The sequence below is a fragment of the Anomaloglossus baeobatrachus genome, chromosome 3 (genome assembly GCF_048569485.1).
Source record: "Anomaloglossus baeobatrachus isolate aAnoBae1 chromosome 3, aAnoBae1.hap1, whole genome shotgun sequence".
Classification (NCBI taxonomy): Eukaryota; Metazoa; Chordata; class Amphibia; order Anura; family Aromobatidae; genus Anomaloglossus; species Anomaloglossus baeobatrachus.
Genome location: NC_134355.1, coordinates 221,983,732 through 222,007,996, shown reverse-complemented (window position 1 = coordinate 222,007,996; position 24,265 = coordinate 221,983,732). Strand labels below are relative to the sequence as shown.

The window sequence follows — 24,265 nt, the reverse complement described above, 5'->3', positions numbered from 1 at the left end:
GCAATTCCGGTAAACTTTTTAAATAAACTTTAATCATTTCCAGGAAACATGATTTCTGGTCATTATCAGGCTGACCAGCCATTTTCACCCCTCTTTGCAGAACTCCATTAAAAATAAGAGTATATAATTTCCTCTGAATGACTGCATTACCTTCTTGAATTAAGATGCATATATGGCTAGAAATAAGGAGGCTTAGTTGCAAGTCATTGCCAAATACAAGTTCCTGGTAAACTTCTAAAGAATCCCATTTCAACATCATATCCTCAGATCCTCTGCATGGTAAAACTCCTTGTATTCTGTTCGGCACATTGTGCAAACTTGATGCAGATGTTAAGTCGTCTTTCTCTTGAAACGGACTGTATGTCTCTATTAACTGATCATTGTCCATCACACATATGTTACAAGATGCTTGTTTAGGAACATTGACTATTTTGCCTCCACCCAACTGATTCAGTAAAAAATTTGCAACAATACATAGTATGTGATGCTGCATATGTTTTAAGGCTGGCACTTTTAGAGCATGAAGAAGTGGATTGATAACAGATAAAGGATCCATGCAACAACAAATCCCAGAATTCTGAATTCCTTGGAGAATCTGCAAGAATGTAGTAGTTCCTGACACACTCTGTAGTAAACGCAAACAGTGATGTGAACACACTGCTATGCAACAACTTCTCTCTGGATAATACATTTCTCCACACATTGCTTCATCAAGGTTATTATTCTTTAACCGTGAAATTGGAAGACCTGATAGGTCTCTGTGGTGGTGCATAAAGTATGAAAACTCGCATCTCCGATGCCTTTTCCGTGTGCACATTGTTTGATGGACTTGTTCAGATGTCACCTTTTTTACTAGGCTGACTATTTTTAAAACACTGTTAATAAGAATCAATGCATATTCAGAAGCTTGTGAATGCAGCTTTTCAAAACATAAACTTAAAGATTCCATCTGAATGGTTGAATTCTCAAAAAGAACAAAGCCATTATATTGTATAAAGTCATGCAAAAGTTCTATACATTGACTAAAATAAAGATGATTCGGAGCTGCACATTTAAGACATGAGATAAAAATTTGAAAAACACCTTTAAGGAGCTCAGCAATAAAAAAAGCTTGATGTTCACAGCTTATGTAGTCCACAGTATCTTGTAATAATCGTTGGTGAGAGTTCTGCTTTTTATCCAAGTAATGCTTTAGTTTCAAAGCCGTTTGTAACAAGCCAATAAGATTATTTCTAAGATTATCAGGCATGACATCCTTCTCACTGATGTCTACAGAGAGAAGACTTAACAATGAACTTAACAGCATTCTCTGAACTAACGCCACTGGTTCTTCAGTCCATCCTTTAACGAGAGTCCTCTTTCCAGGAGCATTACATTCAGCAACTTCAGATATGAATTCGGTAATTCCTGGAATGATGGAGACAGAAAGTACAGAACTATGACTCTGCATTTCAAACTTGCAAACTTTTTCAAGCAAAGATAACAAGATCTGGCAAAGACTAAAGGGTGAAGCTTCCTCATTTGATATGCAGGAGGTTTCTTCCATCTGATTACTTTCTGTTGAGATAAAGAAAGCAGTTTCCAAATCTGGATACAGTTCCTTTTGTTGTGAACTTTTCTCCTCTATATTAGGAAGTCTAATATATGCATGTGTCAGTTTCTTTTTCTGCTTAATCAATGATAATGACTGTTTTTGTAAAGTAGTCTCAGAGTCCGAAGAAGATGGCGATTGTTGGTTATCCTTCAGTGAATGAGGACACAAGCTTTTGGAATGATGCCTTTTTTTATCCTGCAGCAAAGTTTTTGAGCTATAGGGAATGTCTGAGTAGGATATTACTTCAGCATCTATCCTTTTCTGAGAGATCTGTAAGATTTCACTGGTTGCAAATGTTTCCAATCCATTAGAAAACGGGTTAAACACTGAAAAAGACAAATTTAAAAATGAAATTAACACATGAAAAGGCTTAAAGTGACTGTCTGCACATACATGGTGAGGACTGCCTCTCAATTATTTGTATTTTAGATATGTCTTCTTGGTAGCTATTTGCAAAGCTCCATTATCAAGTGCTGTAATCTATGACTATGGTTTAGTTTTAAAGGAGTTATACAGGCCTTTTAAACTTTTCTTTCCCTTTCAGGCAAGAAGCTTACTGCAGGTAGTTAGTAATATCAGCCTGTTCTGCCATGAAACAATCTCTTCTGGCCAATAGCAATGAAAATGAAGAAATACATTTTTACCACTAAAATGTTGCTTTAAATCTATCATTTCCACAAGGGTAACAGAAGATCATACAAAGTACAAATTGTTGCACAATTTTTCCTGAGTATCCCAGTACCCCATATGTCTTTCAAAACTACTTATGAGGCAAAGTACAAAATGAAGAAGGGAAGAAGCGCCATGTCGGAGTGAAAATTTAGTTGGAATGGTTTGCGGGTGTCATGTCACTTTGGCAGAGCCCCTGGAGGTGCCAGAACAGCAGAAAACCCCCAAAAGTGACTCAATTTTACAACCTGCATCCCTCAAGAACGGAGAGGTGCATTTAGATTTTGGTAGCGCAGATATTGCTAGATATCTTCTTTGAGGGGGGTGTCATAGCATTTTTCCAAAGCCTTTGTGCTACTAGTAACATGGAAGCCCCCTATATTTCCATTAACAGATAAGGGACCTAAGTGGGGACTTGTATTTTTGTGGGTGGAGTTGAATGCTATTTGGTGGCAATTTGGGTACAGAACATTTTGGATCCGTTCACATTTATTTCATGCTCTATGCTGAACACTTACAACAGGGCGACAAATACTCAAATCCTGGCTTATGTCCTCTCAGGACTGCACCTGTGTAGTTTTCCTCTCTGCTCAGAAAGTGAGCTCTATGTACCCCACATTTTAGAGAATGGCGAAAAGGGTAGACACAGAGAGGCTAATTGGGGAAGTAGAGAGGCATCCAGAGCTATGGGACACCCGTGTAGATGGATACCACGACAGGTTGATGGTGGAGAGAGCCTAGATGTCTGTGGCATTACAAGTCTACCCTAGGAATGGATGGTCTCAATGCACACCGGGGAAGAAAGCAAAATATGGTAAGTCCAACCATCTTTTTGTCTTCATGAGATCCATAAATGTCCTGCATGATATTGCTGAAGTTTTGCTAATTTGTGTGTAACTCACACATATCTTACTGTTGCAGAGTTATCTTGAGCAACACATGACCGCAAGAATCGTAAATGTTTGTTACTGTTTTTCCTTGCATGCAATATATTTATAGATGTGTTTTTTGGAGTATCAGATAAATATTGCATGTTTTGCTCCATATGCACTTTACACATAATTATCCTTTGTATAACCTTATTGTAAGAGTGTAAAAATATGTCTACATCTATTTCATTAATGTGATGTCAAAATCCATGTTCACACAGCAATAGTTTTGCTTTTATTTATTTTTTTTCTACATTTGTCCACAAGTTAACTTTGTTGTGGTATAATTATTCATTAATGTGAAATCATGTATTGGATGGACATGATAATTGCTACATGTCTTAATCGTATATTATTCTTGTCTCAATTGCCATTTAAAATGTTATAGTTTTTTCTCCTAATCATGGATACATGTGTCTGCTGTGTTTGTTTTATCGGCCTCAATGTATTCGTTATATTAAGTACTATCTGTACTACCCGACTTCGCCCGGGTTAATAACTGTTGTTAACAAAATAGAATGTATTAACAAAAATGTATTCTACACACAAAAACCACAAAACAAAAATCGATAGAAATGTAATTATTAAAAGGCAAAAACTAAGCTAATCGAAGCATTTCACAACATATAGTTCAACACCAGAGATATTCCACACAGATTTAATTTAATTGGCCAAGTAATGTGCTCCGTCTGTCACTGTCTGTCTCTCCCACCGTCTCTCTCTCTCCCTGTCTCTCTCTCTCCCAGTCTCTCTCTCTCCCAGTCTCTCTCTCTCCCAGTCTCTCTCTCTCCCAGTCTCTCTCTCTCCCAGTCTCTCTCTCTCCCAGTCTCTCTCTCTCCCAGTCTCTCTCTCTCCCAGTCTCTCTCTCTCCCAGTCTCTCTCTCTCCCAGTCTCTCTCTCTCCCAGTCTCTCTCTCTCCCAGTCTCTCTCTCTCCCAGTCTCTCTCTCTCCCAGTCTCTCTCTCTCCCAGTCTCTCTCTCTCCCAGTCTCTCTCTCTCCCAGTCTCTCTCTCTCCCAGTCTCTCTCTCTCCCAGTCTCTCTCTCTCCCAGTCTCTCTCTCTCCCAGTCTCTCTCTCTCCCAGTCTCTCTCTCTCCCAGTCTCTCTCTCTCCCAGTCTCTCTCTCTCCCAGTCTCTCTCTCTCCCAGTCTCTCTCTCTCCCAGTCTCTCTCTCTCCCAGTCTCTCTCTCTCCCAGTCTCTCTCTCTCCCAGTCTCTCTCTCTCCCAGTCTCTCTCTCTCCCAGTCTCTCTCTCTCCCAGTCTCTCTCTCTCCCAGTCTCTCTCTCTCCCAGTCTCTCTCTCTCCCAGTCTCTCTCTCTCCCAGTCTCTCTCTCTCCCAGTCTCTCTCTCTCCCAGTCTCTCTCTCTCCCAGTCTCTCTCTCTCCCAGTCTCTCTCTCTCCCAGTCTCTCTCTCTCCCAGTCTCTCTCTCTCCCAGTCTCTCTCTCTCCCAGTCTCTCTCTCTCCCAGTCTCTCTCTCTCCCAGTCTCTCTCTCTCCCAGTCTCTCTCTCTCCCAGTCTCTCTCTCTCCCAGTCTCTCTCTCTCCCAGTCTCTCTCTCTCCCAGTCTCTCTCTCTCCCAGTCTCTCTCTCTCCCAGTCTCTCTCTCTCCCAGTCTCTCTCTCTCCCAGTCTCTCTCTCTCCCAGTCTCTCTCTCTCCCAGTCTCTCTCTCTCCCAGTCTCTCTCTCTCCCAGTCTCTCTCTCTCCCAGTCTCTCTCTCTCCCAGTCTCTCTCTCTCCCAGTCTCTCTCTCTCCCAGTCTCTCTCTCTCCCAGTCTCTCTCTCTCCCAGTCTCTCTCTCTCCCAGTCTCTCTCTCTCCCAGTCTCTCTCTCTCCCAGTCTCTCTCTCTCCCAGTCTCTCTCTCTCCCAGTCTCTCTCTCTCCCACAGTCTCTCTCTCTCCCACAGTCTCTCTCTCTCCCACAGTCTCTCTCTCTCCCACAGTCTCTCTCTCTCCCACAGTCTCTCTCTCTCACAGTCTCTCTCTCTCCCAGTCTCTCTCTCTCCCAGTCTCTCTCTCTCCCAGTCTCTCTCTCTCCCAGTCTCTCTCTCTCCCAGTCTCTCTCTCTCCCAGTCTCTCTCTCTCCCAGTCTCTCTCTCTCCCAGTCTCTCTCTCTCCCAGTCTCTCTCTCTCCCAGTCTCTCTCTCTCCCAGTCTCTCTCTCTCCCAGTCTCTCTCTCTCCCAGTCTCTCTCTCTCCCAGTCTCTCTCTCTCCCAGTCTCTCTCTCTCCCAGTCTCTCTCTCTCCCAGTCTCTCTCTCTCCCAGTCTCTCTCTCTCCCAGTCTCTCTCTCTCCCAGTCTCTCTCTCTCCCAGTCTCTCTCTCTCCCAGTCTCTCTCTCTCCCACAGTCTCTCTCTCCCACAGTCTCTCTCTCTCCCACAGTCTCTCTCTCTCCCACAGTCTCTCTCTCTCACAGTCTCTCTCTCTCACAGTCTCTCTCTCTCACAGTCTCTCTCTCTCACAGTCTCTCTCTCTCTCACAGTCTCTCTCTCTCACAGTCTCTCTCTCTCACAGTCTCTCTCTCTCACAGTCTCTCTCTCTCACAGTCTCTCTCTCTCACAGTCTCTCTCTCTCCGTCTCGCCACCGACATCTTATTACCTCACATATAAGCTTCTTATACTATGAATATCTTTTGTTCCTATAGCAACCAATCACAGCTCCTACTAATAACCTGTAGTTCCAGGCTCCATTTACTTTAATGAAGCCATGTTTTTTGGACAGTAACTGTAAAGCGCGGGGTTACATTTTCCGGTCAAAACATAGTCTACGACGTTCCCTGGGTCACATGAGGTGTTTGTGCAAAAATTCGTGATTGTAAATGCGACGGTGCGGATACGCTTTTCGTTTCACTTTTTCCCCATTATGTAGATAGGGGCAAAAGTGATTGGTAAATTGGAACGCTTAGGGTTAAAATTTCGCCTCACAACATAGCCTATGACGCTCTTGGGGTCCAGACGTGTGAGTGTCCAAAATTTTGTGGCTGTAGCTGCGACGGCGCAGATGCCAATCCTGGACATACATATACACACAGACATACACAGCTTTATATATTCGATATATGGGTATATGTTAAGTCTAATACATAAACCACGGCCTGCAAAACAGCCTTGAGACACCTTTTTATCTGAATTAGGTATCAAATATTCATTATCATGAAGACCATTAATGATATTTGGGTTTTTTTTACTCTCATTACAGTGGATTTGGTTAAACGGCGTTGGTGGTCAGCTCGAGATCAATGTCGCCGTGAATTTAATCCTGTCCCCAGATCTGCTGCTGCCTCAAAAAAAAAAAAATACATACACTGATAGGCTGGATTTTCTCAGGCCAATTATGGAGGTTCCTAAGTAAGTTTTTTTTAAATGCATACATGTTATGTATTTAACAATTTATAAATAATCTAAACATATCTATTTTGATAAACAGTACAGAAGATAATCTTGAGGACAGTGATGAGGCGCAGTCCACTGTGTTGTCTACCTACAAGCCAGAACAACACCCAGGCTGAAGCAGATGAAGGTTCATCAGATCCTGTCTTGGGAACAAGCCAATCCACCGCCCAAGTTTCAGGCCAGCAAACAGGGCTCCAAACAGGCCCATCACCTGTTGCTGGAAATGGAAGCCCACAAACAAATGCAGGCACACAAGCAAGATCCACAACACAAACCCTTCGGTCACTTGCCCAAACATACCGTGGACGCAGACATAGACGTCAAGAGGAAATGCGTACCCTGCCAGAGATTATTGATACTAGAATACTAAACATGATTAATTCCCTTATCCCTGAGACTGATGGTGAGAGATATTGTCGGTCCCTCTCACCCTCTCTTGCATTGGTTCCACCTGATAGGACAGGTTGAGGGCGGCTATTATAACACTTATATCAGCATGTCAACGTGAGCCCAAGCCAATATATCTGTTTGAAGTTATAGAGCAATGGCGAAATAATCCACGTGGTCCACACACTACAACTCCACTCTAAACTATAGAAACCCAAACTGTAGAAAACACATAATGTACTACAAACCATTCAACAAAGCCAACATTGGCCTAACACAACATTAATTAGTCATCCTCCAACAAGGCCTTCCATGATACCTCTTCATTCAGCTGCTTTATCAAACCAAATGTCTGGCCAACAACAATCCTATTTTTTCCCAAGGGCAACATCAGGCAAACAATATCATTTCAAAGCAACCTTACAAATGTACCTAGCCAAAACCCAATGCAAAGTCAAGTCCAACCATGCCATATGCAACATAGTCAAAAGCAGCAGTACTATCAAAATCAGCCTTTCCAGACAAACTTCACATCCATAGCCTCTACAGTTGCAATCATATTTAGCCACATCACAAGTTCCCCACTCTGTTCCACCAACAACAGATATGTTGGTACAAACAACAGCTACTAGTACAGGAGGAAACACTATCCAGTCAGTTACTACAACATCTAGTGATATTCAGCCACCTTATCCTGTAGGTGACAATACCATGGAGAGTACACAGGAAAACGTCTCTAGTCTAGCTGATTTAGTGAACATTTAGTTATTTTTCAAACGGTATTTGCTACATTGCTAAATATTTTAAATTTAAATTTGGGTTACCATAATTTCATTTTTAATTTTTGTTTTTATCCACCATGACTAAAAAATTTTTAAAAAAATTGTATTGTGCCCAAAAACAATTCAATATTACACTAGGAGTTCAAAAACTTGACCTCCATGTTATGGCCTTGCATTTCCATTGCCAGGATGATATTACCATCAAAATTCTAGAATATATTGGCTCAATTTATGCCCACACAAAAAATAATACATTTGCATTCATTCACCTTTATTACTTTAAAAATCCTGTGTTTATGCAGTATCTGCATATATCCAGGTTCCATACTTGTTTTCTCATAGTGCAAAACAAATTATGTTTGCGAGACACTATGGCATAACACAGTATGGTGTTTATTATGGGCTAATATATGCCATAATTTTTATTACACCGAAATAAACCTCACATGTTTGGAATGAGAAGACAAGATTACATTTAACTTATTTTTTTTTTTTAAATTCTGATTTTAATGTATGACACACGAAACAATTACAAAAATAAAGCGTAAATTGACAAAAAAACATAACATATCAAATCAAACTTAGGACAGATTATGTGTCATAAATATACACTTTTTTTTACTTGACACAAAACTGTCTGAAATCTTTTCTTGTTCCAAACATATTTTATTTTTTTTTATACTGTATAAAACAAAAACAAAAAAAAAAAAAAACATACAAGACACATTTATTCTGTGTCAGTATGCACATTTGACATAAAAAAAAAAAAATCTTTAAAATGCTTTTTAACTTTAACACCACATGTGGTGTCAGTGGTTTTTAACCTTCCATTCCCAACTAAAGGGGCATTAAGCACAGGCATGTCATCAAAATCATCATCATTGTTGTCATACATTCTACAGTAGTTATGTAATATTACTGTAGCTTTAATTACAGCCTTGACAATGGTTGGTTGGAGCTGGATGATGGTTTGATAGATTCGCCATCTTGAAGCCATTATTCCGAATGCACATTCAACATAGCGACGTGCTCTGACCAAACTGCTATTAAATTTACATTTTGACCTTTCTAGGCTACGTCTAGGATATGGTCACATAACATGCTGAGACAGAGCAAACCCCTGATCAGCAACCATGAAAAATGGTGCATTGGAACCCATTATTCCAGGTAGAGGACTTGGAGAAGGGAGGTTTATCTTTTCTGATATTAGACGTCTTGATAAACGTGAACTACGGAATATTCGTGCATCAGAAGCACTGCCATATGCCCCGACGTCAACAAAAAAAAACAGTAATTAGTGTCTACCAAAGCAGGAATCCCAACTGAAAAAAACTTTTGATAATTGAAATATCTAGTGGCAGAGTTTGGTATCTTTTTCACTCTGATATGTTTGCCATCTAATGCCCCCACATATTTTGGAAATCCGTTTTTTCTAAAAAATCTTCTGAAATGCGAATCCAATCCTGTGATGTAGGCTGCTGCATGACATGGTACTTAAGGGTTTCCCATATCACACTGCAAGTATGGAGTATTATAATGCCAATTGTAGATCTACCCAAATTAATTCAAAATGTAGGCTGTTGAAGGAATGTCCTGTTGCAAGGAATCTATAGTAATAATAAAGAATGCAAAGAGTCTGTAAGTTAAATCTTTAAGTCCAAATGTCTTGCCTATGTATGCTTTAATACATGATTTTATATTATTTTCCGTATTTTTCGGATAATAAGACACACTTTTCCTCCCAAAACTTTGGGAGCAAAAAGAGGGGTGCGTCTTAAAATCCGAATGTAGCTTACCGGGGGGTTGTGCAGAGGGGTCAAAAGAGGCAGGGAGATGCTCCGTGTAATGCACTGTGCTGCCGGCACTGCTGTTCTGTGCGACGCTGTTCTGTGCACGGCTGCTCCGTCCTGCTCGGCTGCTCTGTGCACGGCTGCTCCGTCCTGCTCGGCTGCTGTGCACGGCTGCTACGTCCTGCTTGGCTGCTCTATGCACGGCTGCTCCGTCCTGCTCGGCTGCTCTGTGCACGGCTGCTCCGCCCTGCTCGGCTGCTCTGTGCACGGCTGCTCCGTCCTGCTCGGCTGCTCTGTGCACGGCTGCTCCGTCCTGCTCGGCTGCTCTGTGCACGGCTGCTCCGTCCTGCTCGGCTGCTCTTTGCACGGCTGCTCCGTCCTGCTCGGCTGCTCTGTGCACGGCTGCTCCGTTCTGCTCAGCTACTCCATCACCTGCCCGTAACAGAGCAGAGCGGCATCGCCGGCCCCACACAAAGCAGAGCGACACTGGCCCCACACAGAGCAGAGCGGCGTCGCCGGCCCCGCAAAGAGCAGCACCCGCAGCGAGTATCTGGGCCCCCCTCTATACTACTTGCAGTACTCCAGTACAGCCCCTGCCTCCTGTGACCCCCGCTCCTCTGCAGGCCCCCCTCCCTGGTAAGAAACCACCAGATTATAAACGGATCCCATATTTTTTTATTCCCTCCAAATTTGGGGTGCGTCTTATAATCCATTGCGTCTTATAAAATTAAAAATACGGTAGTTTGTTTTTTAAAATTAACATATATTGCATTATTTGTTTAAAATAATGGAAAATGAGGTATTTTTAAAAAAAACGTTATTCATAAGATTTAAATGTTTCTTGTGTATATCATACATGCCTTCATGGACCAAAACTATAGACATGTCATGTACAGAACCTTACATAATCATAATTCTAACGCAATGGCTAAGTTAACCAAACATTTGGAACATTCATGTGAGTTTGGTCACACATTTCAAACTTTTAGAGGCACAAGCATTATTAGACTGTGTCATGAACAGCCGGGGGGGGGGGTCACTCAGATAACCCGCAGCTGTTCGCTGATTTGCAACAACCACGACTACTCTCTAGCGCCCCTCTTGCGACAGGCCACTTTTGGTACTGCAGGACAATGAACAGAATGAGGCTGCTGAGCTAATATGGCCAAATATTGGAGGTCTCACAGCAAGGGTAAATGTATATATCACCAATTCCCGCGAATGGAATATATGTATACCTCAGTACCCTTAATGATAGCACTCCAATAATTCTATGCAATAATTACGCTGCCACCACCGGATGTTTCACAGGCAGTCTGGGTACCCGTTACAGATAGCATAAGGCCCTTCGGGTTTATGGATTCGTATATAAAGCATGAAGAAAGAAACTATTAAATTTTATATATTTAATCCGAAAATAGGCAGCGTTTAAAAAATATACAAGAATTTACAAAAGGGAACAAAAACAAATACAGTATAGACAGTTACATAAAAATAAAAAGTATAAACATGAAACTTACTAAACTCGTGTCATAGATGTGACGTTTGAATTTAGGGAGTGGAGGAACTCCAAGAGAAAAAGATGGTAGAATCGGCCAGCATCACCACTTACTGATGCCCTCCAGTACTGACTCCCCCCATCAAGGAGCTAGTCGCTTTTATGCCCTTAGGTAACCCCCCTCTCTGTGACCTCATTTTACGGTCTCTTGTGGGCTGTGCCAAGATTGTCACAAAGTTCTTTAATTCTAGCTTTTCATATATCTTTGCCCCTGGGCCACACAGGTGAAAGATATTAGCGTCATATTTTAGATCTCGATTTTACATTTACATAGATACCAAACAACGCATCTAGCATGATTTTACTGGCCAATACTAATTTGTCGTGATACCATCGATCTCCCAGACAAATTAAATGGTGCGCTGTATGTAGGAGCAATATGTTTTTCATTTTTCTAGCATTAACGGGCCACGTAAAAAACTGTATTAGGAGTTTTCCCTCCAATAGAACAAAGGATTGTCTTTTCTATGCATCCTTTGGATTGGCTGCAGCTCTACCATCACCCAAAGTCATAAATACCTAAACTTTCAGGCCGATCAGATAATAGTCATGACGATCTGTGGCTGATGGCAAAGAGGGGGGTAAGGATCCTTCAAGAGTTTTACATGACACCTCATCCTTTTTGAGGTAGCATGGGAGATTGATTTGCCTTTCGTCTACTAAGCCTACCTCGCTGGCACCCCCCTGCTGGGATAGCCCGTCGGCGCTGCCATGCTCAACACCCTTCTTGTGTTGAATGGTAAAATCATAACTGTTGTGAATGTTAGTTATGTTTTGGCTGCTGGGAGGCTCCCTCTGGTGGCCAGGATTGGTTTGGACTTGGACCAGGTGTGTTGTGCAATGGGCATTTCCTTTGCTAACTCTCTGCTTATTTAAATCCTGGTCTGATAGCTGGCTATGCCGGATGTCAGTTGTTCTTTGTATCACCAGCCTGCTTCATTCTGCTCCACACCACATCTAAAGTGCTTGCTCTTTATTTATTGTTTGGTTCTTTTGCTCTTATCTGGGTTTGTCATTTGCTGTGGTTGTTTTCAGTTTATTTGCATGCAGGGTATTTCCCCTCAGCCGCTTGGCTGGGGAACTCCTGCAGTTCTGTTTGGAGGATAGCTCCTTTGGGTCCATGTGTTTGTGGCTTGTTGAATTTGTTATGATTCTTGTTTTCTGTTCATTGGTATGACAAAAGCATCTCGTATAGGACGGAGTTCAGATCGTGTGATCTGAGGGCCTTTTTGTACTATCAGGAATTTGGAATTTTGCAGGGTTTTACTCTGGCCACCATCAGTCCCTTTCCTGTCCTTTCCTATTTTAGTCAGTGGGGGCCTCACCTTTTGCTAATCCTGTCATCTGTGTATTGTGTTTTTCCTCTATCACCGCAGTCTTTGAATGTGGGGGGCTTGCTATTCTTGTCTATTTTCTGAGGCAGAGAGTTATTCATCTTTCCTTCCTTTAGGATAGTTAGTTCTCCGGCTGGGTTCGCGGTGCACAGGATGTTAGTTCACCACTCGGCTACTTCTATTTGTGATGGTTAGTAAGGGGATGGCGGCCAGATTAGTTGCCAATGCTCTTGTCACCTTTTACCAATGATTTGTGGTGGTCTTCCATGGTTCCGGATCATAACACATAACGCTGTAGTGCCAAGCTCCACCACAGTAGCTTACCATTTTCGCCGGCCACCCGATGTAGCCAGCTGAGAGGGTTGTGGTCTGTTACTATGGTGAACTTGCGTCCATATAGGTAGGGCTGCAGTTTCTGCAGGGCCCATACTATAGCGAGACACTCCTTCTGCACAGTGGCATAGGCCACTTCCCGGGATAAGAGCTTGCGGATGAGAAACACCACCGGATGCTCTTCTCCCTCCCCATTTACCTGGCTGAGTACTGCACTCAGGCCGAATGCACTGGTATCTGTCAGAACTATAAACCGTCGGGTGAAGTCTGGGGCTTGTAGGATTGGGGAACTGGCGAGGGCAGCTTTCAGTGCTCTGAAGGACCGTTCACAGTCATCTGTCCTGGTGACTACTTGCGGTAGCTTCGTTTTGGTGAGGTCCGTCAACGGCTTAGCAAGAGCACTATAGTTAGGAACAAACCTCCTATAGTATCCTGCCATACCCAAGAAGGACATCACCTGCTTCTTTGACTTGGGGGTAGGCCAGGAGGTGATGGCATCAACCTTCCCTGGCTCTGGTTTCAGGGACCCGCCACCCACTCGGTGTCCGAGGTACTGTACCTCAGTCATGCCGATCTGACACTTCCCTGGCTTTATAGTCAGACCAGCGCTTTGGATCCGCCTGAGCACCTGCTCCAGGTGCCCCAGGTGTTCCTCCCAAGTGGGACTAAAGATGATAATGTCATCCAGGTAAGCGACTGCAAACTCTCCTAGTCCCTCGAGCAGCTGGTCAACCAATCGCTGGAAAGTGGCAGGAGCATTTCTCATGCCAAAGGGCATGACGAGGGATTCATACAGCCCGAATGGGGTGATGAAGGCGGACATTTCTTGTGCTTCCTTGGACATAGGAATCTGCCAGTACTCTCGACTCAGGTCCATGATTGTCAGGTACCGGGCCCCGGCTAAGCAATCCAGTAGCTCATCGATGCGTGGCATTGGGTACGCATCGTGTGCTGTGATTGCATTTAGCCTCCTGTAGTCCACACAAAACCGGGTTGTCCGGTCCTTTTTTGGAACCAAAACTACAGGGGAGGCCCATGCACTTTTGGACCTCTAGATCAACCCCAGGACTAGCATTTCATTGATCTCCCTTTTTATGTCCTTTTGTACCTCTAGGGAGACACGGTATGGGGGTTGACGGACAGGGGAATGACTCCTTGTGTCCACCTGGTGGGTGGCTAGGATGTCTTCCCTGGGACATTCGTGAAGGTCACCAGGTAGGGCCGGAACACCTTCCGCAGCTGTGACCTTTGGTCCATGGATAGCTGTGGGTTGAATGCCGCCTCCTCGATAGACCCTCCATCCCGGGCCGAGGCGAACAAGTCCATCCTCGGGAAGGCTACACACAGGAAGGGCGAAGGCTTCCCTGTCATGATGAGCTTTCATCATGTTGACATGGAAGACCTTTTGCCTCTTCCTGGCATGGTCGATGGTAACCACGTAGTTTACATCATTGAGGCGCTGAAGGACCCTCCCAGGCCGCCTGAAGCTTGTTCTGGGTCATTGGGACTAGGACCCACACCTTCTCACCCACTTCATACACCCGGTCTGGAGCGTGTTGGTCATACCATAGCTTCTGACTGGCCTGGGTTTGCACCATATTCTCATGCACCAGCCGTGTCATTGACTGCATTTTGTCACGGAGCCGAATGACATACTCCACAACGGACACTTCTGGGGAGTTCAGTTCCTCTTCCCAGGATTTCCTTACCAGACCAAGAGGCCCCCGGGCTCGTGTGCTATACAGGAGCTCAAAGGGGAAACCCCCGTTGAGGCCTGTGGTACCTCTCTGTAGGCAAACAGCTGGTGTGAGAGATACCGCTCCCAGTCGCGTCCATGTGACTCAACCAGCATCTTAAGCACCTGCTTAAGGGTACCATTAAAATCGCTCACACAAACCATTGGTCTGTGGGTAATAGGTGCTTGATACCAGATGCTGCACCTGCATTTTCTTACAGAGAGCCTCCATTAGATGAGACATGAACTGAGTCCCCTGGTCGGTAAGCATCTCCCTGGGAAATTCTACTTGAGAGAATATGACCAGGAGGGCATCTGCCACCTTATCGGCCCTAACTGAGGACAGAGCCACAGCCTCCGGATACCGGGTAGCATAGTCTACCACAGTAAGGATGAAACGTTTTCCAGAGCTGCTGGGGACAGCCAGAGGCCCGACGATGTCCACAGCGACCCTGTGGAAAGGCTCCTCTATCACTGGCAAAGAGATCAGGGTAGATTTGGGAGCAGGCCCAGACTTACCCACTCTTTGACATGTGATACAGGAACGGCAGTAATTGGCAACATCTGTCCCAATTTTGGGCCAATATAAGTGGTGAGACAGCAAGCCTTGGTTTTGCTGACCCCCAAATGTCCGTCGAGTGGGATCTCATGGACAATCCGCAGCAAATTACTTCTAAAGCGGTGAGGCACAACCAGCTGTCTTTCCTTCAGCCACTCCTGTTGGGGGTTACAGGGAACAGTCTCCCGGTACAACCTCCCTTGGTCCCAGAATACCCTTTCCTTATCGGTCTCGGAGGAGGGCTTCTCTGCGAGGTCCCTTAACGTCTCTAGACTGGCATCAGTTCGTAGAGGCACCTGGAACTCTTGGCTAGAGACAGTGACGTTAAGGTTCCAACCTCACCGGGACCCTCTGAGACCTGCTCTGGGTCCGTAACCAGTTCCCCTATCCCTCTGGGTGAAGGGGTGTCAGAAGGCAAGGTTTTATTTGCTTTCTGGGAACTCTGACTGCGGGTGAAAGCACCAATGAAGGCTGTCTCCCCGGGTTATAACAACTCTTCCCCATCAGCCTGACCGGCTCTGGGTGCTACTTGCTCCTCATCCCGTAGTACCTTAGGAGCAGGTGCCAATCCTGGGGCAGCTACCACGGGCTGTGTCACTGTCCGCTGTGACACTGGTCAGCTGCATTTGACTACTTTCCTCGTAGTTCTCATGTCTGCCTCCATCTCTGTCAGCACAGACACTTACTACCTTGGGGTCGTCCTCAGCAACGTCACGCTGCAGCGTGGCAGGGCTGAGTTCCCCTGTACAAACCTCCACTTTATTACCATGCACAACATTTGTAATCACGTTCTGGATATCCGCATTCAGATCACATAATTTAACAGCGCTTGCATCACATGACTTATAAACATTTGTATCACATGACGTATTGGATTGGAGAGGGTCATCAAGGATAAATTGTGCAACCAATCGTCCCAGATCAGTCCCTAAACATTGGCTGTTCGATGTTCAGACACCCCCACTTCCCTCCACCCTCTCCCAGCACCCCAGTCAAGGGAAAGCCAGGCCATTGGGAAAGATTGGCGGACACCCCCAACGCCAGTGACAGTCAGGAGTTTTCCCGGGATAAAGTTTTAAGGAGGCACCAGTTCAGGGCGGATCAGGGTTCGGTCGGCTCCAGTGTCCTTGAGCCCCACAGTGGGGGTTCCGCCCACGGTGACGGAGTGTAGGTTTTCGCAGGCCCTACCACTTGCCTCCCCCAAGAAAAAGACAGCTACACTAGGCCCTTGGATGTGGGGTTCCTCTTCTGCCTCTCTGGGCAAGCACAGCTGAGGTGTCCAGGCTGGTTGCAAGAAAAACACCTGCGAGTGTCAGAGGTGGGCCGGGCACTGGTGGATGACACAGGACCTATGGGAGGTCGTCTGGTAGGGGCAGGGGTGGTCGTAGTGGTCATCTTACCCCTTTTCCAGCTGGCGGTGGACGGCTTCCACACCCCCGATGCACGGTTGGCCTCATAGGTGTCGGCAATCTGGGCTGCTTTTGAGGCCTCCTTTGGATCTTGGTCCATAACAAACTGTCGAACCTCCACAGGACAAAGATGTAGGAGTTGGTCCTTCACCATTAGGTACCTTAGCTCCTCAAAGGTTGTAACGGACAGTTCTTGGATCCACTGGTCAAAGGTCGTTCGGAGCCCATCCACCACATCACTGTAGCTTGTCATGAGGTCCGCGCTGGAGGGTCCGGAATTTTTTGTGGTACACCTCTGGACTGATACTTCCGTATTAGGGCCTGCTTTATGGTCTCATAGTCTCCACTCTACTCTTGAGGGAGACTGGCAAACGCGTCTAGGGCCTTGCCTCGCAGCCCTGGAGTTAAGTATCGTGCCCATTGTGCTGGGGGCAACTGGTACTGCAAGCAAGTCTTTTCAAATCCCCTCAGAAAGGTGTCCAAATCCCCGTCCTTTTCCAGGAAAGTACTCCGGTCGGGGCTTAAAGCTGCTGGCACTATTGGACTCACCGTTCAGTGAGGAAGATGTCTGCTGCCGGGCTTGGAGGACCTTCAACTCATGGTCTCTCTGGGCTTGGCGCTCGGCTCTCTCAGCCTCTCGATCTTGATATTGCTGAATGAGACCCAGCCGTCCCTCCCGGTCATCTGCAGCGAGTTGTTGTAGGGCCATCTGTAGGTAGGAGTCCATTCTTCTCCGGTCGCTTCTCTGGCTTGAAGCTGCAGAAGAGGTCCTGGCCGCAGTATCATCCAGGGCTTGGCTTGTCACCCCATCATCAGCACTGGGGGAACGGACTTGCTTTGCATCTCATTGTAACAGTTCTATAATGAGGTCTGGCTTGTTTTTGCCATTGACATCAATCTCTCTGGTCGTGCAGATGGCAATCAGAGTCTCCTTCGTCAGCTGGCTGTACCAGGCTTCGGTCAGCGCAGCCATAGTTGCCAAATAAAAGATAGGATAGAAAAACAAGAGAGAAGGGAGGGGGTAACTGCTACACGTACAATATTGTTCCAGGTATATTTAAACACTGAGTTCGATCTTCAAAATCTTCAAAAAACCAGATCACTAATGCTCTATATCACACCGCTTGCCACCAATTTGTCATGAACAGCCGGGGGGGGGTCACTCAGAAATCCCGCAGCTGTTCGCTGATTTGCCACAACCACGACTAGTCTATAGCGCCCCTCTTGCCGACAGGCCACTTTTGGTACTGCAGTACAATGAACAGAATGAGGCTGCTGAGCTAATAATGCCAAATATTGGAGGTCTCACAGCAAGGGTAAATGTATATATCACAGATTCCCACTAATGGAATATATATATATATATATATATATATGTATACCTCGGTACCCTTAATGATAGCACTCCAATAATTCTTTGCAATAATAATTACGCTGCCACCACCGGACGATTCACAGGCAGTCCGGGTTCCCGTTACAGATAGCATAAGGCCCTTCGCGTTTATGGATTCGTATATAAAGCATGATGAAAGAAATTATTAAATTTTATATAATTTAATCCGAAAATAGGCAGTGTTTAAAAAATATACAAGAATTTACAAAAGGGAACAATACAATTGCAGTATAGACAGTTACATAAAAATAAAACGTGAAACTTACTAACCTCGTGCCATAGATGGGACGTCTGAATTTAGGGAGGGAGTTGCTCCAAGAGAAGAAGATGGTAGAATCGGCCAGCATCACCACTTACTGATGCCCTCCAGTACTGACTCCCCCCATCAAGGAGCTAGTCGCTTTTATGCTCTTAGGTAACCCCCCTCTCTGTGACCTCATTTTACAGTCTCTCCCCCCCCCAAAAAAAGGGTTTTTTTTAATCACCAAATTTTGAAAGCTATAGTTTTTTTTTACTTTCTGCTGACAGTCCATGTGAGAGTTAGTTTTTTTGCTGTATGAGAATTTTTATTGGTACCATTTTGGGCCACATGATATTTTCGATCACTTTCTATTCCGCTTTTTGTGAGGCAGAATGAAAAAAAACAGAAATTCGGGAACTTATTTTGTTTTTGTTTATTATTTCATTCACATGAACATCATAAATGTTATAAGGCTATGCGCACGCTGAGTATTTTGTGTAGGAATTTTCTGCATCGAATTTACATCTTCTGGCAGAAATATGTACCAAAAAAGCACCGCATTTTTGGTGAGGTTTTCATAATTAAGTCAATGGGTAGGAAGGCTGAAAAACACAGACAAAAACACACCAAGAATTGACATGCTGCAGATTTTCTACACCATATCATAAAGTCAGAACATAAGCAACACGTGCACAACACTTCAGAATTCTCATTGACTTTACTGAAATAAGGATAAGCGTGCAGATTTCTAACAAATCTGAAGACAAAAAAAAGAATCAAAAAGACCGTTTTATTCTTCAGGTCAGTACGAATACAGCGATACCACATTTATGTATTTATGTTTTGCCGCTTTTACACCATTAAAACTTATATATACCGTATATATATATATATATAAAAATGTTTTTGCATTGCTGTATTTCTGAGAGCCATAGTTTTTTATTTTTTCTCAGATGGAGCTATAGGACAGGTTTTTTATTGACAAGATGATGTTTTCAGCAGTACTTTTTTTATTTATGACTTTTTGATGGTGTTTTAGTCTATTTTTGTCAGCTATATGACGAAAAGAAAGTTTTTCATACGTTTGCTTTTTTACAGAGTTCAATTAAGGGGTTAACTAGTGTGCCGGTTTTAGAGTTATTATGGACGTGGCAATTCCAAAATGTTTACTTTTGTTGTTGTTTTTTTTAAATATACATATTTATTGGAATTTTTTTTTTTACTTTTTTATAGTTCGTTCCTTTATAGAACATTACCTTGTACTGCACTGATCGCACGTATAATGAATTGCAATACATTATACTGTCAGTGCAGTACTGATAAAAATCTGGGATCATGCTCCTGGCATGATCCCAGAAACGTTCCATACCTTGGTGACCAGGAGGTCGTCATGACAACTTCGGGTCACCAAGGCAACAATCGGGCCCTCGCAATCACATCACAGGTGCGGGGACAATCCCTGGTTGTGAGAGCCAGAGCTCGACTGTCGGGTAAGTCGAATCCCCAGTGGAAATCAGATGGGCAGAACGTCTGTGCCTCCACGATCACCAGGACGTACTGGGTATGTCTTTGGTCGGGAACACATGGACCATCAGGATGTACCCAGCACATCCAATGTCGGGAAAGGGTTAATGAAGGATTTCATTAGTTGCTCATTTGAAAATCTGTAAGGACAATGAAAGCTACAAGATTCAAAAGCATGACACTCACTATTTGGGTTTAAGGTATGCTTTAAAGGAAATCTGTCAATAGGATCAACTATCCTAAGTCATCTATATGGGCATGCAGGTCATAGAAAGTTGAATAAAATGATACCTTGATATCTGCGATCCGATATTTAATTCCAGAAACATTTTCTTAATATGTTAATTAGCAGTTAACATCTATGGGCTGGACATAGATCTTCCTCAGATTCTGCCTCCAAAGCTTATTTTAAATGAAAGGGGGTGTCACCAGTGTGAGTCATGTAATGAGTGACATAAGCAAGGATGATTGACCTTAGGGAGATCAACATCCAGCACCACGGAGACACCATCATGTGTTTCTCAACGCAGTGATTCAAGAACAAGGCCCCCTGGGAAAATATGCAAAACAGGACTGCCGCGGAAACACATCTTTTACTAGGCATTGCTCCCACTAGCAGGTTTCCTACTCCACACTGATGAGGGGCAAATACCCCGAAACAGCTGTCTGTGGATGGATACCATGTTTTGGCATAAGCGGTTTCCTTGACTGGAGACTGCCCTTCCCGTGGTTGTTCCTTCCTGGTGAAAGACCTGGCTAATTTCCTGCCAGCGTTGAGACATGTGATGGTGTTTCCGCGGCAGTCCTGTTTTGCATTTTTTTATGTAATGAGTGACAGTCTGTTCTCCTGATTTATTTGTTTTTTTTATTATGATTTGCTTATATAGCGTCATCAAATTCTGCAACGCTTTACAGACATGGGGCTCACAGTCTAAATTAACCATCAGTAGGTCTTTGGAGTGTGGGAAAAAAATGGAGAACCCACAAATGTACGGGAATAACATAAAAACTGTCTGCAGATATTGTCCTTGGTGGGATTTCAACCAAGGACCACAGGCTGCAAAGCAACAGTGCTAACCACGGGGAGCCATCTTTCTGCTTATCTACATATCTCACACCGGTAATGACCCCTTACATTTAAGGTACACTCACACTAATGTATAACTTGGACAAGTGCAATGCGAAAAAATAAAAGTTATTGCACTCAGACTTATTTTATTAAAATAGGCAGTGCAAACCTGCAATTTTTTTTCTTTAGCTGTATTCAGAGGAAAAAACTGCAGCATGCTGCGAGTAGGCTTGTAAATTGAACAAGACACACCTATTCAAGTCTATGAGTGCAAAAAAAAAAAAAAAAAATCGGATGCCACACGCACCAGCCTAGATAAATTGCAATGAGAGAGGAACTTGGCATGGATGGATGTGCCAAATTCATTCTTTATTGCAATTGGCTGTGCTACACCAGCAGGATCGACACCCATCTATCATGATCCCGGTGTTAGTTGGATACCAGCAGTGTGGTGAGCTTCTTACTCTCTTTTTTCCTTTTGACGGACCATCCTAGTGGCATCCGCTTTTTACAAATACATTATCATTCTGTAGCATAAGACACTGTAAATGGATGCATAAATAATTGAGTAATAGCAACTGAGAAAAAAAACGGATTGCATGCAAACAGCACATGGATGAAAAGTGTGAAAATTATCATCATCCTAGTTTTCTGGATGAAAATTATACCAATTGTATATACGCTAGTGTGCATGTCCCCTTAAAACATGCTTGGACGCAAACTCACATACAGTGGAACCTTGGTTTACGAGAACAATCCGTTCTGGGAATGTGCTTGTAAACCAAGTTACTCGTCTAGCAAAGCAAGATTTCCCTTAGGAAATTTTGCAAGCTCAGACAATTCGTTCCACAACTTGTGCAATGACCCATCCCGGTCCCCTATTGTGCCATTGCACGCACGCACACACGCACATATTATGCTCACCTTACCTTCCATTCCCTCGTCTGCCTCCTGGTTCTTGTAGTCCACAGGTTTGTGTATCCAGTAACCATCGCGACCGATGCCGGAGCTGCCCCAGTCAGCGCGTCAGCAGCAGACGTCATAAGCAGGAGCCGCTTGCCTCTGATTGGCTAGCACGCTGACGTCAAAGTCAGCCTTTGATAAGTGCTGACAGCGGAAGTTCCTCCATCGTCGCGATGGATACACATACTGTACTTGCGGACTACAAGAACAAGGAGGCCGGCAAGGGAATGGAAGGTAAGGTGAGCATAATGTGTGTGCGCATGTGGTTTGTGCGGACTGCAACAGCGGGTCAGAGCGCGGTGAAAGTACATAACCGACAGTGTGTGCGGTATTTGCTCGTACAGCAAAGATTGCTTGTAAACTGAGTTAAAATTTACAGCAAGCTTTGCTCGTATAGCGAAATACTCGCACACCAAGTTACTAGTAAACCGAGGTTCCACTGTACATCTAAACAGCTCATCTATTGATGTAGAGAGCATTTGAAACCCACAGGTGATACACAGTATTGTTTAACATTGGGTTGAGGAAATTATTTTTTTTTTCCACTAAAATTTTATTTTAGTTCTAATTTTGTTTTTTAATTTTCAAAAGTGCTAATAGAGAAAATGGATCACATATGTTGCCAAAGCCCTAAATGTGGTTGGAAACTATTTTTCGGGCACAATGCCAAGCTCAGATGCGAAGGAGCGCCATATTTGAGTGCAAATATTGTAGGAATGGTTTGTGTGTGGCATGTCAAAGTAGGACCATTTTACAAAACACACCCTCAATGAAATCTATGGGTGCAGTGAGAATATTGGCACCAAAAGGTATTTCACTGAATTGCTATCATTGAGCGGTGAAAAAAAATATGACATTGTTACCACTAAAATATTCTTTTAGTCCCAGATTTTAACAGAAAAAAAAATATGGCCTGATAATTTGTTAACCTAATGTGGCAATACTCCATATGTGGCTCTACAGTACTGTTTGGCCATATGGCAGGGTTCGGGAAGGAGGATGAGCTACGAGGGGCTGCTGATAAGTCTTTGGCTTTACCCAGAAAGAAACGAGATAGGATGATGAAACTTTACATTTATTCTACATACTCTCCACTGATGTCAACACACTCCTTACATTGGTATTCCAAGTTCTGTAAGCCTAGCCAAAAGAATGTTTTTCTTTGTGCTTCAAACCAGGCATTCGTAGCAGCGATGGCATCAGAAATGGTGTAAAATTTGCTACCCGTTTGGAAACAGAGGATAGTCAGAGGGAGCTAGATCTGGTGAATAAGGCGGATGGTCACCAGCTGGAAGCCCAGCTCTGCCAGTTTTTCCGTGGTCGCTTGTGAGCGGAAGAGTTGTCTTGCAGGAATAAGATTCCTTTGGACAGCTTGCGTTTCCTTTTTGCCTTTAAAGCTGCCATTAAATCGGTCCAAAAGTTCAATATAATACCTTGCATTGATGGTGGAACCATTTTGAAGGTAGTCCATTAGGAGCACGCCTTCCTTTTCCCAGAACACAGACGCCATCACCTTAGTAGCTGATTTTTGCACTCCTGAACGTCTTTGGAAGAGGATAACCACTGTGCCTCCACTCTTGACTGCTCCTTGTTTTCAAGGTCATACAAATAAATCCAGGTCTCATCCATAGTGACCAGTCAATCCAGGAAGTCCTTATCAGTCTGGAAAGAATGAGAAATGGACGGGGAAGTTTTCACTCGCATGCTTCTCTGATCTGTTAAACATTTGGGAACCCACTTTGCAGATCGCTTTCCAATGTCCAAATGTTCATGGATAATGACACAAACACGGTAACCATGATGTCAGCTATTCCTTTAGCTGAAATTCGTCAATTCTTCAGTATGAGGTTGTGCACAACTTTGACGATCTCTGGAACAACCACCACTCTCGGTCATCCAGGACACTTTCCTCATCATTGGTGATGAAGTGGCCTGTTTTAAATTTGGCAACCCAGTACTGAACTGTGGAATATGAAGGGCACGGATCTCCAAAAGTCCTTTGCGGACTTTCCTAGCAGAAACAAATGGATTTTTGTGTACTCACCGTAAAATCGTTTTCTCTTAGCCATCATTGGGGCACACAGGGCCATGGGTATTATGCTGCCTATCCATAGGAGGACACTAAGTAGATGCAAAAAGCATTAACTCCTCCTCTGCAGTATACACCCCCTGGCCGGGCCAGGCAACCTCAGTTTTAGTACACAAGCAGTAGGAGAAAAAAAACAGTAAAAACTTATCTCAACGGAGGAACATGAGAAAAAAAGTCATAACCAAATAAGGTACTGAAAGAACCAAGGCCCAACAGGGTGGGTGCTGTGTCCCCCAATGATGGCTAAGAGAAAACGATTTTACGGTGAGTACACAAAAATCCATTTTTCTCTGATGCCTCATTGGGGGACACAGGACCATGGGACATCCTAAAGCAGTCCATGGGTGGGAAAAATAAAAGAAGACAACACAACCCAAGGACTAGGAACCAGTCCTAGATAGCCTGGAGCGCCTTCTGAGAGAGGTGCTCTACTGCCGTTTGCAGAATTTTCCTACCCAGATTTTCCTCAGCTGAAACCAGGGTATGGACTCTGTAATGCTTTGAAAAAGTATGTAGGCTA

At 44.1% G+C, this 24,265-nt stretch overlaps 1 protein-coding gene across 6 annotated transcripts in view; it reads right to left on the bottom strand.

Moving 5' to 3' along the window:
- The window catches only part of LYST (lysosomal trafficking regulator), a 1,763,279-nt gene that overhangs the window by 1,599,467 nt on the left and 139,547 nt on the right, over positions 1 to 24,265 (bottom strand). For all 6 annotated transcript variants that reach the window (XR_012751618.1, XM_075339737.1, XM_075339736.1 and 3 more), the window contains exon 4: positions 1 to 1,920. This exon is cut by the window's left edge and continues 10 nt beyond it. Coding sequence is in view for 5 of the 6 variants with exons in the window: in XM_075339737.1 (XP_075195852.1) it covers positions 1 to 1,920 (1,920 nt within the window). In the remaining variant the exon portion in view is untranslated. The remainder of the gene's footprint in view (positions 1,921 to 24,265) is intronic.